This window comes from Amblyomma mixtum, chromosome 3 (genome assembly GCF_055824585.1).
Source record: "Amblyomma mixtum isolate Tamu chromosome 3, ASM5582458v1, whole genome shotgun sequence".
NCBI lineage: Eukaryota > Metazoa > Arthropoda > Arachnida > Ixodida > Ixodidae > Amblyomma > Amblyomma mixtum.
In genome coordinates, this window is record NC_143014.1 from 348,134,106 (window position 1) to 348,148,529 (window position 14,424).

A 14,424-nucleotide genomic window follows, 5' to 3' on the forward strand; every position below is an offset into this window, starting at 1 on the left:
ATGCACAGAGCGGACACCAGATGGACTTCTAACTACGGAAAAGATGACAGTCAAAGGCTTCACTTAGGCACAGGTGGATTTGACCAAGCCATATTTGGAACTACTAGGAGGGCCCTTTGTTCTGCAGTGGCCTCAACCATGCTGCTAACAGTTCTGGTAAACATAGTTGTGATTGTAGAAAGATAGGAGACCTTAGGCGGCACTCGTCATGCTAGAATCCATTTAGCTGGCTCCAGTCAGACAGGTGACAGTTACACCCACCATTCTGTTGCATACAGACCAGTTTGGCTTGGTGATGTTGAAGGGCTTCAGAGGATCACCTTTAAAAAGCCTCTTAAACATTGTGGTTGCCACTTGTGTACCAAACCATGCTTCAGAGCCAAAATTATTGTGTCATATTCATCTCATATAGCGCAAAACACACACCAGACAAAAGAAAGGAACACACAGGACGGTGTGTGTCTTGCGCTACATGAGATTGATACAACAGCTCAAAACCAACTAGCCCACCAGTTAACTCTTATGAATTATTTTGTCCTGGGCTGTGATAAACATACTACTGCAGGACAGTTTTGTGCTTGCTTTAAATGCCATTTGAATGGGATTCCAGAGCTTCTTTCTTCTCAAGTGCACTTGACAAAGTGCGTCGCACTTTCACAAGAACATGCTCAGTTTGAAATCGCTAGGAAATAACTTTATTGCAGAAACACAATAAACTCAATGCTTGAACTGCAAGCGCACACTTTCTTGCTTTGAAAATGCTCCTAAATGTGCCAGACTCAGCCAAAGAGGCCGTAAGGCACACTTTACAAGTGGAACAGGGCAGTTGCCACAAGAAAATCCCCTGCATGTCTTAAAAGCAGCTAAAATCAATGGGAAAAAGAAGCAGAGACTTAACACTTGCAACTTAGGCTGGAAAAAAAGCAGGAAGAGACAGAGAAGCTAATACAAAACGAAAGGAATGAACAGCTTAAATAACAATGCATGTGTCAGCAAGAAATAAAACAGGAAAGCCAACAAAGAAACACTTCAGCCAATGCCACACTCAACGTGGACCCCGCCACTGCTGAATACAAATGAAAGTCCTTTGCTCAGACTGTAGCCATGGCGACTCCAATGCTACTCAATGGTGCACAGGATTTTCTATGCACCTACGTTTAGAGAACTGCTGCTGCTGCTTAAGGACTGCAAACAAGGCACGGCCAGCTTGTGAGGACCAGTGCAATTAAAATTCCTTTTCAAGGCAGGTGTTAAAATCTGAAAGTGCCTCAAGGAAAAAACCACTGTAGTCAATCTTTGCTTTTTTTTCAGAATTAAAACAAACTAAAATTTCCACTCTTGGCAATGTCATCACACTTCCTATTCTGTGATGGGACCATACTGGTGGAAACATTCAAACATTCTGGTGGACCATTATGGTGGAAACATTGCAAACATTCAACAAACCATGAAACCAAGGCTGTAGTGATTGCCAGTCACCTACAACGCACATTTTCTTTTTTTGCATGGAACATTGAGAAGTGAGATATCACACACAGTGATGTCAAGAACGAAATAACCTGGCGCGAGACAGAAATACAGTCATCGGGGATGATGAAAACCTGCTTGTCAACAACTAAGCACTCATGCCCCAGGTGCAGTGCAGTGATAGAGAACGTGTGAACTGTTGGGTGGTGCACTTCAATTATTTAAAAAGTTTGTTAGTTAAAAACTACTTCAGAATTTTCACTGCACTGATCACTGACATATTTCCGACAAAGGAGCTCTCTCATGACAGCATAAGCAACTTTGCCACATATAATAAAAAAAAACGTAGTTGCAGTTAAATAATGGCTGGCTGTGCCTGCTCCCTTTTCCCCCCGTTTTTCCTCCTCAAATCTACACCCTAGCTAGCGAGATAAAAATACAAAGGAGGCACAGCTCTACTCACTGGCCTAACACTTGCGAAAATGCGAGAGCAGCGCTGAACAACTTTACCTCGTGTGGGTGCCAGTGGCCCCGACTTCTTCGCCTGTGCAAAGCCATCCCTAAACACTGCAAGAGAAACAACGGCTGCATAATGCTCATGCCTTGCGCCCTTATCCTGCACGCCTGTTCAAACAGCGCCGCTCAATGACTAAAGAAAAATTTTTTCTCAACTGCTGTGAGCCACTGCAAATTAAGTTTTTTTTTTTTGGATCCAACTACAAGTGTTCCGAAATCCGGCCAGCGCAACAAAAACTGGGAAGATGTATTCTGCACAACATATTTCTTCATCCTCCCTAACCGCACCTTTGGTGGAGAAAAAAAATAAAGGAAAATGCTATAGGCCATACGCTCAGCACCACACAACAACAGAGCAACGAGTTGAAGCACATCAGAGCAAACGTATGCAACCCAGCGAGAGGAAGCTAAGACACGTCATGTGGAGGGGTACACGACCGTTTCTTATATATGCATGTAAAACAAAAATCCTGCACACACCTTGTCTTTGGTGTGTGCACTAAAACCTGAACACACCTCTCGTACAAGTGCGACATGAAATCGGTATTTGACGTACGCCCTTGCACAGCAGGAGCTGCGTGACATTGGGCAGGCTCTAGCGCACAGTCAAAAGCACACCGCTGTGAACACAGTCATTACACAGTGCCCCTTGTTTCCCTTTCCTTTGCTCTACTGCTTACAAGCGTCTCAAGGTAACAGCAAGGCTGCCCAAATAGGAGGACAGTTTACCCTGCTGTGCGGTGACTATCAGATCTGCCTCACACAACGTGCCATACACACATCTCAACAAGACCCCCGGCAGACTCACGGCATCACCACAAGGCTGCCGGTGTCGCGTCCACAGAACATGTGATGGCACATGTCTCTCAGCTCACAAGAAGCACATCTTGGTTAGGACAGAAGCAGGCAAAATGACGGCAGCTCCCATCCTCCACTTCCGCCTTGCCTCGAATTTTAAATATACATAAAGGGTTCCCCTCCCTCTCCTCCCCATCCTCTTCCAACATCACGCTCAGGCAAAGCTTTCGTTGAGCAGCCTCTCCGACTCCTTCTTGTGTGTGTGCTTGCTGCCCGTCGCTGTCGAAGGAGACACTGCCCGGCCCACATAGCTGCAAGAAAAGAGCGGCCCATCCGTTAGGAGTGGCAGCGTCAGGGACGCTCATTTCTGAGTTCCTTTCACAGGAGGTTGCAAAAACTAGCTCCGCCTTTTCCCAACTGCTTCCCCAAAGGACTGTGAAACACCATTCACAGACGACAACATTTCTTCAAGACAAAAAAAAAAAAAGAAAGAAAAGGAAATAACCGCTGTGTGCCTCGTAGCCCGTTCCCTAGTGAACAACCACAAATGAAGCAACAATGTTAGCGCACTACAAACAGCAATTAGGAAAGGCTGATCCTGTTGAATGGGCTCACAAAAATTAGCCTCGTGACAAACGCAACCATTCAAGTTCCATTCGCCTTTTTGCACGTAAACATGCAGAGCTTACAGTACTCTCTGATGGCACCCTTACTAAACATCAACTCTTCCCCAATTACGCCCATACAGTATCGATCACGTGTAATTGATGGATGTGAGCGCCTATATCAAAGCTCTTGCGAAGGCACGACGAGCATGCCGCACTGCCTCATATAAATAGATTAGTCACAAAAGTTTGAGTTTTTACGCAGCTTGATCTCTTGTCACCAGGGTGCGATTTTTGCACCTGCCGTGAAATCTTCAAATCTTCTGAACATTACATTAAAGATCGCAGGGTATGCTAATGTGTTCTGTGCTAGTAAATCTCCACTTCTTTGCATTAACAACATATTAATAGGCAGTTCAGAGGTTAGGTTTTGGTTTTGGTTTATGGGGTTTAACGTCTCAAAGCGACTAAGGCTATGGAGACGCCATAGTGGAGGGCTCCGGAAATTTCGACCACCTGGGGTTCTTTAACATGCACTGACATCGCACAGCACACGGGCCTCTAGAATTACTCCTCCAAAGAAATTCAACCGCCGCAGCCGGGATAGTTGAGAGCTTAGTGTTGTGTTAACCTTCAACAGAAAGATTTTATGGCTTTATCGAATTTAATGCCCCAAAGTAACTCAGGCTATGATGAATGCTGTAGCAGTGGGCTCAGGATAATTTTGACCACCTGGGGTTCTTTAATATGCTCTGATATCACCCAGTACATGGACCTCTAGCATTTCACACCTCCATCGAAATGCAACTGCTGTGGCTGGGATCGAACCCACATCTTTCAAGTCAGCAGCAGAGCATCATAACCACTGAAACACCACAACAGCTAACTAGGTTTAAATAATAAAAAAAATGCAGTCCATACAAATGTAAACCCAGCGGTTATGGCCCATGAAGGGGGGGGGGGGGAGGCAAAATTAATGAAAGTGTGCCGTTATGAATCACCTGGGGTTAAAGCATTATTCCACTATGGCTTCCTGCGGAAGAGCAAAATGCATGTGTGCATATGTATGCGCGCGCGCGCACGCACGCACGCACGCACACGCACACACACACACACACACACACACACACACACACACACACACACACACACACACACACACACACATTAAAACGTTAAAAATATTGAGAAGCAGCTGCATCTGCTGCTGCTGGGGCAGCCTCCTTTTTCGGGAAGGCCAAAACGCTAACTGCAGCGGATGTCAGAGAAGCTCCTCAGATGAACCTGGGGCTCTCGCCCCAGGTTCCTCTCAAACATGGGCTTAGATGGCGTACAAAATGACAAGCGCCAGCAGTCATGTCATTAACATCATTTCCACACTTATCAGTCTCAAGTTGCTCCAAGGGCGGAGCAGGGAGAAGCTTCCCCTGCGCACAACCAAAACCTGATGCACTGTAATGCATGATCAAGACGTGCACATGCGCAGCCGACGTAGTGGGACCCACTGCAGTGCAGCCCAGGAAGGAGGCCACTCACAGGATGGGCCTCTGGTGGGCGACCGCAGTCTGCATTCGGGGCTGGACAAACGACCAGAAGCCCTGGTTCTTGTGCTCCTCCTGGACCCAGACGATCTCGGCGTTCGGGTACCGGTCAATCTCCTGCTTCACCAGGTCGAATGGGAACGGGCAGAGCTGCGCAAACCAAACCCAGCTGCCATTTTCTATGCGGAGGACAACGAGTCGCACACTGACTGTGGCAGGCAAAGAGTGCCGTCCTCAGCCCACACTTCTTTTCACCATTTTCTTAGCACGAAATGCCACCTTTATTCGGATACCTGGAAGAGTGTCAAATATGCATATTGGGGTATAGGGGCGTGCCAACAGCCAATTTTCAGTTGCAAAGCAAATATGAAGAACAAAAACTGGTTGTGAAGTGAATACTTTTGAGCAGCTTGAACACAAATATAGAGTTTAAATTAGAAAGAAACACTTCCTCATAAAACAGAGCCATAAAAACAGAATTAACTGAGGAGAATGCTGCGAGCTATGGAAAGGAAAATGATAGGTGTAACATTAAGAGACCGGAAGCGGGCAGAGTGGGTGAGGGAACAAACACGGGTTAATGACATCCTAGTCGAAATCAAGAGGAAGAAATGGGCTTGGGCAGGACATGTAATGCGAGGGCAAGATAAGCGCTGGTCCTTAAGGGTAACGGAGTGGGTTCCAAGAGAAGGCAAGCTTAGCAGGGGGTGGCAGAAAGTTAGGTGGGCGAATTAGATTAAGAAATTTGTGGGAATACGGTGGCCGCAACTGACGCAGGACAAAGTTAATTCGAGAGATGTGGGAGAGGCCTTTGCCCTGCAGTGGGCGTAGTCAGGCTGATGATGATCTTGCTTGTCATCACCCTCGTTAATAATAATATCAATAATAATAACACCTTTAGTTTTGATCCAGTTAACGAGGGAAGGGGGCACAAAAAAGCTTGACTAGCTCCTTCCTCCCTTACAACGTTAACAAATGAATTGCAAAGGCAGACGGAACAAAAAGAAAAAAAAAGACAAGAAACAAGAAAATGCATGCTCAGCCAAAAGCAAGTTTACATAAACAGGGATCACAGTAAGGTTCCTGAAATCAGGAAAACAAGTGATACAGCAGCTTGCAAAAATTTTGTGAAAATTAACAAAGTAGAGAAAAAAAAATGGAAAGATCAATACATCTCAGCAGAATGAAAAAGCTAGTCAAAAGACTGGCTAACAAAAAAATTATGCAAACTGGCTTTAGCTATCATGTCGAGCTAGATATCACATTTCACACAATTATTTAACACTCCAGTAACTTTACAGGTATTATAACAACACTTTTTAACTTAAAAAGGGTAGTTCAGCAAAGAAATTTGTATTATTTCTTATTCTTGTTTTAAAAGTTGCGAACAAGCAGCATATGTCCATGTTTTGTATGCTAACAATGCCATATTTACAGAAAATAGGAGGAGAGGATTCACAGTACAAACAGTTTGCTACGTTCCTTATTACGTTCTTTTAAATGTGTATTTTTTGTAAATCCGTGAAGGTAGTAGCACCCCACATCAAACGACAGTAGTTCCAATGTGACAAAAATAGAGAGGAGTACATAAGAAACTTCGCCTTAAACAACAAAAAGTATGTGTTGATGTGGGTCACTCCTACGACACTTGAAAGCTTGAACAGTATGTGATTTATATGGTCATCCCAAGTCAACCATTCTGAAAAAGTCACTGCGAGAACCTTAAAGGTGTTAACCATTTCTATATTACTACTGTTCAACATATCAAGGAAGCTAAGAGACACTGAAACGAAGGAGCAGACAGGAATGTTTCGATCATGTTTCATGACCTGAGGATGGCTGCTCGAAATTTACAAGAACCGACCGTATAGCTGGTTCCAAGGCACTATCGATGGGTGCGCAAAAGACAAAAACAGGTGCTAATTGCCTGACTACAAACTGTTCTCGCCGCTATATCTTCTGTGACGCTGCTGGCAAACGCGAGATAAAGCGTGAACCGTGGCGCGAATGCTTGCCGCACCACCACCAGCCATCCGTGTAGTAAGGCAAAGCCTATCGCCTGCTTTCTGAGTGGGCACAGCTTGGTGCTCGGCAGTTTGATATATCAGTTTTATGACAAACCGCATTCAATATATAAAGCAAGAAATGTATGCATTTGTTAAAAATATTTGTATAAACAGTTCGATATAGACAATAATTTCTAATATCTGTGTTCGCTATAACGAGGTTTGACTGACTGGAAACTGTGTGCTGACAGCAGAGAAGAACTGTCAAGCCAGTGAAAAGGAGCAGCATGGAAGAACACTGCTTCAGGCTTGTGTGCAAAGTGTGCTTTTTCCATTTTTACTTCCTCCTAGAAGAGCAATTGAGCGTTCGATTACTCTTCTCGAAGCAATGCTGCACAACTAGTCCCACAACGTGTTTTATTAAGCATCCATCTTCAGAAACATGAAACTGGGTCGGCATTAGAATTGGGAGCATGTTAGAATTGGACAATTATGGTAGATCAGATTTTGATTTGCAAAAAATAAACCACACAGCACCACTGCAAAGATTTGCACATGTCCCACATGGTTTCTGTGCAAAGTAACAAAGAAAAAGTGATGCATACCAGGATAAGTCTCCCAAGCATGAAACTAATGTTGCTACAAATCAACGCTGGACCATGACCTAATGCGAGCAGTAGAAGATCGAAACGTGTTACAGGATTCATTCATTAATATAGTGAGATTGCACTATACTCTATCTCACAAGTCATTCTCAGCACTGTGAAGGCTGCGGTGATCTGAGCCAACCAGAACGCCATGTGCTGTAAAAAGTGTTCCTCTGCACCCTGAACCCCACGACAGGTGGCTCCATCCCTGGGAAAGAAGCAGCAACAATGTCCAGTTGCTGCATGCAAGATAATAAAACGACTCAGCGGAAGCCTTGTTTACGAATGGCAGCGCACCATGTTGCAGCAAGCTTCTGCCGTGCTCATGCAGACTTTCTCTGTTAATTTAACCAGAGAAAGAAATGCTCACTGTAGATTCAAAACACCATTCCGAACTGCCTTTTCAATTAGTGGAATAAGCGTTTGAAAAACAGTCACAACCCTGCTAAAATAATTGAGGGACTATCTGTTGTGTTTCTTGGCTCTGATTGGACAAGAGAGCTCCACCTTTCCCAGTGATGCCAATGACTTGTGAGATGAAGTATGGCTGCCCTGTTGCTTCTGCATACTGAAGATTTCCAAGGCACAAAGGGATGAAATCAAACAGAGCAGGCTACCTGTTCGACGCGGGTGATGGCCACCTCAGAGTCCAGGTTGCGTGCCCTCCGCTCCTTGGTGAGGTCATAGAACACCTTGCCCGAGCACAGGAGGTGGCGGCGCACAGCTGAGGCATTGTCCTTGGCCGGACCATTGTCGGGGATCAGCCGCAGGAATGATGTACCTGGGGGGAAAAAAGAAAGAAAAGAGGGCCCCATCATGCACCTGTGCTCCCCAAAGACTGACATGCGTGTTCATCAGTAGACAATGCTAACAGTACAGCAGTGGAACCAGTTTTTGCAGGATCTAGCTGCCTTCAAGGTACTCCTGCACTGATCTATTCTGCACAGCCTTCCATGTGTCTCTGTTCCTGTGGCCAAGACCACGGCCCACACTGACACTAAGGAGAGGTGTGCGTAAAGTGGCTTCTTGATACAAGTGAGCCCTAGAAAACTAATCCTGACAAAGAGTCCGCAAAATAAACACAGCACGCACTGTCCTCTTTAATCCGTGAACCAATGGAACTGTGCGGAGAATCATTTTTGCATGTCAATGCTTAGCAGAGCACCTCTCGGTGTGGTGATGGAATTTCATATCATATTTATGCCAACATGACCATGAGCCTGTTGCGATAGTTGTGAACACCCACAGTACGTACGGGTCTTAGCCGTTATCAAAAGAGGCAGCAGCACAGCACAATGACAGCTTTCACTGAGTTTAGCCCTTACGCACTACAGCGTAAGCAATTGGCAATTTTTTTCTGATGAATACCGTTCAGGAGAAACGTTTTAGAATGTTCCGGGTAAGTTCTTCATGTCCTGCTTCAGGTTCACCAGGGTTCCCGGATGATGCTCGCCTTAGTTAGCTAGGAATGGCAGCTGAAAGCATTTCAAGCCTAAAAGTATTTGATTGGATGGGAACATCAGTAATCACGCGAGCACTGCGTAATCGGGGCTTGGAAGAGAAATATGTAATGGCGCTAGAAAATATCCAAGCTCCAATAAAGTTATTTCTCTATCAATACCAACTGCACAGAGCGATCATAGTACTACAGTGGAAAAGCTACAAAATACAAATCAGGAAGGGTGAAGCATTCTAGCCGCTGCTATTAATCGCATGCTTACAACTTCAGATTCAGGCCTGCTGAAGTGGGAATACCTGGGGATGCAAGTAATGGTGGAAAACAATGGTAACATTCTATCTGGTAATGCCATTGCCTTTCTTAGGAACTTAGGGAAAGAATTACAGCGCATCAACATTAAAACAAGACGCACTATCGATGATCTATAGATAGACAGATACAGAACTGATGGCATCTGAACAAGAGCTTCTTCGCATTTTCATGCCAGCGTAAGGATGCAAAGACACTTCTAAGTTTCAAAGGAATCGCCTTCCATGAGGTCTTTCAAAAGTTCAGCGGTGGTTGTCACAGCTGGCTCCACGACAGCCACCATGTTGTCTAAGCCCTGCCACGTTTCCAGGAAGTGAAGCCCCCCTTTGCGGATGAAAAACTGAATTTCTCAAGCTTTGCCAGCGGTTAAGCATGGCACCTGTCGACATCCACCCTGTCGGGCAACCCAGAGTTTGCATCCTTAGAGACAGCTTGCGAAGGAGGACCACTGTCACTGTGGACGCAATGCCACTGCAATGCTGACATTGCAGACTTGTGTACTCTGTTTACGGTTGTCCTTCTTAAAACTGTAGGGAAAGTCGAAGGAGATGAGTGGGTAATCTGCAGTGCAGTGAGTCTGAAAATAAAGGTGGTAAATGTGGCAGTTGCTTCAGGTTCATTATAAGACGTGGAGCGTGCAAACAACGCGATTCAACACAAGCTCAGAGAAAGAGCACTAAACGAAAAACAGGCCTACAAAATGCTTGCGAAGTAAACTGCATTCATTTTTTTTTTTCTGTTTACTACCACTACTACTGTCCCAACCCAGCCAATTCTGCGCTCATTTCTGTTGCTATGCACCAAAGAATCTCCAATTCTGTAAAAAACTGCCCCAATTTATACACCTTTTACTCATGACTGCTGTCAGACGATTAATGCTTTCAAAAGTAAATGTTCCACAATAGGGCTGGATTGCTGCATTTATGCTCCATATACAGGTGGTATATGTCGCAGAGAAAGGGCAGCTAATCACACACAGTGCTTTTAAGTTCGACCCGTTTCAAAAATTCAGCTGAAATTTTCAGTACGTCATCGAATGGTTGAGACTAATAAACTGAAGGTTTCTCATCGGTGTGGTGTAAAATGTTTGAGAATTAACTAATTCGCGTTAAAATGTTTGAGAATTAACTAATTCGCGTTACGGAATTGTGTTGTTTGTCTTGTAGACGTCATTCTTTCTTCTCTCTTTTCTTTCATTTCAGTTAACAGATTTGGTGCTAATTTCAGGCTTCCTAGCACAGCCCTCGGTGGCTAAACCTGTGCGGTAAAACCTCTTATTTTGCATGAACATGAAAAAAAAAAAAAGAAAAAAGAAAAAGTTATGTGTTGTACATAAACTTGGGCTGAAGCCTGTCCCGAACTGGTTCGGAATGGCTCCTCTGAATCGTCCGAGTTTCAGTTTGGTTCCAAACAGTGAAAAACAAATGAGTTCGATTTGGTTCCGGTTCTGGGCAAAAAACACAGGTTCAGTTCCGGTTTCGGGTTCAAGTTCGGTTTCGGTTTCGGTTTGACACTCTGGAAACATTACCAGGAGGCTGGGTCACCAAGCAGTGCAACAATGACTTTTTTTTCTTCGAGAACACGCATTCCGTAAAATTTTGAGCCCAACAGTACCTCCTAGCAAGGACAAGCAAAAAGAGCGACTTAAACAAAGGTGACATTCAAATAAAACTTTGTAGGGCAGTGGCACATATGTCTCCCACTTGCTTCAAGTGCTGGCAAATGAAAAACGGTGCACTCATGCACAATATCTTTGCATGCTCAATATACCGAACTATAAACAAAGCATTCAGAGCGTTTTTGTCTTTCACTAATAGGCCGCCTTGCCACTCTGTGTAGTATTTTTACCAGCGTAAGTGTACAGTTTGACAACACCCATCTCAACGGGGAAAAAAAAATTTTTGTTTTAAAATTGCTGAGCTTTTGATAGTCAACTGCCTCATAATACTTCTTGAAACAATTTTCAATTTTAATGCATGTTTTCTTATACGCCTGAAAGATAGAAGTACGGATGCATACCACATTTGAGACCTTTTTTACAAAGTCACTGGTTCAACTGAGTAACCCCTTTTTTTTTCTACAAAACCAGTGGTCGAAACAGCTTGAAAGTGATGTCACTGAATTCCCAGAGATATCCCGAGTGCAATTTCAACATTTGCATGCATGTGGAACACGCACAGAGCTTGAGCCTTATAAAGAGTTGAATGCACTGAAAACACAGTGGGCCACACAAAAAAACTGATTGTTTACACTGAATGGAACTACAATCCCAACTTCCATTATCACGAGTTGCTTTCCAATTTTGCTATCTGTCACTGGCAAGTACACAATGGGTGCAAGCAGGGTGTATCAACGTTCAGTGCCCTGCACCCAAACTAACATGCAGTTATCTATTACTCATCAAATCTTGGAAGATTGCGTATGGCTATGGCACACTGAAAAACTTGGCCAGATGAATATGAACCTGGTGTTCTGCTGCTACTATTATAACATATGCACACACAAGAAACACAAGAGAACTAGGGAAGTTGCTGGAACCATGACCACAAAATAATATGCAGGGGCTGATGTTTACTGCAGCACTAAGGCTAAGCACAGTTCACTTTTCTCAGAACGGACATACCAAAATGGCATCTGAAATACTAGATTCTGACCATTTTTTTGCCCCCCCCTAAATAAAATAAAATGAGCCCCATTCACCTGTACTGTGCGAGGAGTTGAGGGCACTCACCTTCGGTCATTTCACTGAAGTGGGACTTGGCCTCTGGATGTCGCAGCAGTGACTTGGGTGTCATCAGGATAAGCTGCCAAGGGCAAAAAACAAGAGACCGACAAAAAAAAAAGTCATGTCTAGCAGTGGAACCTGCCACCTCAGCGATATTTATTGGCTGAAAAGTAGCTGGCCTGGTTTGAGATACACACCCTGAATCAGCTCAAAATCTAGAGCACTATTTTAAAATGAGGGAGTAGACAAGACATGAACAAGAGTAGGCACTCATGTAGCCACAGTCAAAATTACACAATGGCAAATTCTTTAACGAAAGGAAAAGATGAGAAGTATCAGGTCAGCGATTGACAAAAGATTCTCACTACACTGCCTGCAGAAGAACAGATTCTGAAGTGAAGAATATTACAAGCAAACAACTTCCTAACCCCGGAAACCAAAACGCACAGAGTTGAATGCACAAAGCCAAGCTCTGGCCATTCCAATAGACACTGCACTGAATTATTAACCAGCAACAATGCAGTCCTAACACTTTAATATACTGAGAGCATTTCTCCGCACTTCCCAATAAGTGCAGCTGGTGTAATGGTTGTATCTGATGGCCACTTCGCAAAAGCTTGAATGAACAATCCCTACACTACGACATTATCACAGGTCATGACACATGGGAACTCTGTCAATGCTAAGTGGAAAATTTAAGAGTAAACAATGCAGCAGTGGAAAAAAGCTAGGGTGAATAGGTGGAATCAACACTGAGTTGCACTAGTCATCTCCGTTCAGTTTAATAATACCACCTAGGCCTACTTTTCCCTTGTGGTCTTTATGTCCAGGCTGATGGTATGCTGCCTCGTAATGCTTTCTCAAGTTCCCGTTTCAATTTACTTTTATTTGTGTCAAACGCCAAATCCAGGTACCAGTTATGTGCACAAGTACTGCAGAGATAAAAAGACATGCGAACAGCGTGGCATCGACGAGCTCCACTGTTTGCATTTCTTTTCATCCTGCCTGTACCCGGGTGGTGAGAAAAAAAAATGCTAGAGTCATTCTTTACTGCGCTGCGCTGTCTGAATTTTTTTTTTTTATCACCCCTGTACCTACAGAAGTTTTTGGAACGCGAAGCCATCAAAAATCCCAATTTCCTCCATCTGGAGGCAAGGCCAAACACTGGGGCTGTCGTGCAGGGAAGCGCGGAGCTCACCCTTCAGTTCAATGCTTAAAGGTGCACTGAAGAGGATTCTGAACTTGTCTTTTTGCCGCGGGAACTTGATCTACACGTTCCTAGCATTCTTAGAAACAGTGACTTATTGCCCTGTGTGGCCGATTTCCCCAATTAAATTGAATTAACGTCTGGCTCCCGCCTTTTTTTTTTAAAATTCTGCCTAGTACGGTGGGCGGAGTCGACCAACGCGTGGAGCGCCTTTCACCCAGTCCCGTGGAGGCTTTGCTTTCGCTTTATTTTGTTTTTTAGGTTTCCATGAATAAATAGGTTCAGTCGCAGATAATATAGCCCCAAAATAAGCCTGAAGAAATAAAAATACGCGCGGACTATTTGCTACTACGGACTACTACGTATTACTCCGCCGATGGCAGAGCGGCAAGCCACCACGGGACTGGGTGAAAGGCACTCCACGCGTTGGTCAGAATCCTCTTCAGTGCACCTTTAACTATGCTGGTGGTTGTGCCACTGGGAATCCATTCAACCAGGTTGCCGCCCTCTCCCAATATGCAAAAATTCAATCAGAATAGGGACTGGCATCATGATGCAGTGACGCGTGCAACGTACCGGTTTCCTGAAAGGCAGTGCAATCTGCCTCCGGAGCACATGGAAGTAGTTGGCAGGCGTAGTGCAGTTGGCGACGATCATGTTGATGTCGTTGAGCTGGCGCATGGGGAAGTCCTCGTCGATGTTCTGTTAACGGAAGACAGAGTCACCATGATGAGAGGCCGCTTTCATTCGACCCAAAGCTCTGCAAAGGCGCATCCAAGCCAGTAGCTCATGCCACGCCACCTTTCATGCTGAAGGCTGCCACCAACCAACATACCTCGAAACTCAAAAAAAGACGACAATATTTTTCCACAGATGTACGGATATTTTCATAGGCTTGCCATAGGCATCTCTGGGAAGTTAAAGGAGTACAGACGCCTAACTTTTAGGTGCATGCTTTCTTCTTTGTAATGAGGCATAAGGCATTATTATACACGATTACCACGTGGTATCCTCCTATGACCGGTGTGCAGTTTCAGTTTTGGTTTCAACAGCCGAACGATGGCTGTGATGTCTAAGAGAGGTTACAGGTCACGTGATGCATGAAAAACTGCAATACAATCGGTGCTTCTACATACGTTGTCAT

The 14,424-nt window shown here is 44.5% G+C and overlaps 1 protein-coding gene across 1 annotated transcript in view; it reads right to left on the reverse strand.

Annotated features, from left to right (window-relative positions):
• Positions 1 to 672: 672 nt before the first annotated feature.
• Ogdh (oxoglutarate dehydrogenase Nc73EF) overlaps positions 673 to 14,424 on the reverse strand; it is a 91,490-nt gene continuing 77,738 nt past the window's right edge. The window contains exons 18-22 of the mRNA XM_089584167.1: positions 13,857 to 13,982; positions 12,080 to 12,152; positions 8,198 to 8,361; positions 4,923 to 5,077; positions 673 to 3,092 (exon numbers count right to left, since the gene is read on the reverse strand). Coding sequence (XP_089440293.1) covers positions 2,996 to 3,092; positions 4,923 to 5,077; positions 8,198 to 8,361; positions 12,080 to 12,152; positions 13,857 to 13,982 — 615 coding nt within the window. The 3' untranslated portion in view covers positions 673 to 2,995. The remainder of the gene's footprint in view (positions 3,093 to 4,922; positions 5,078 to 8,197; positions 8,362 to 12,079; positions 12,153 to 13,856; positions 13,983 to 14,424) is intronic.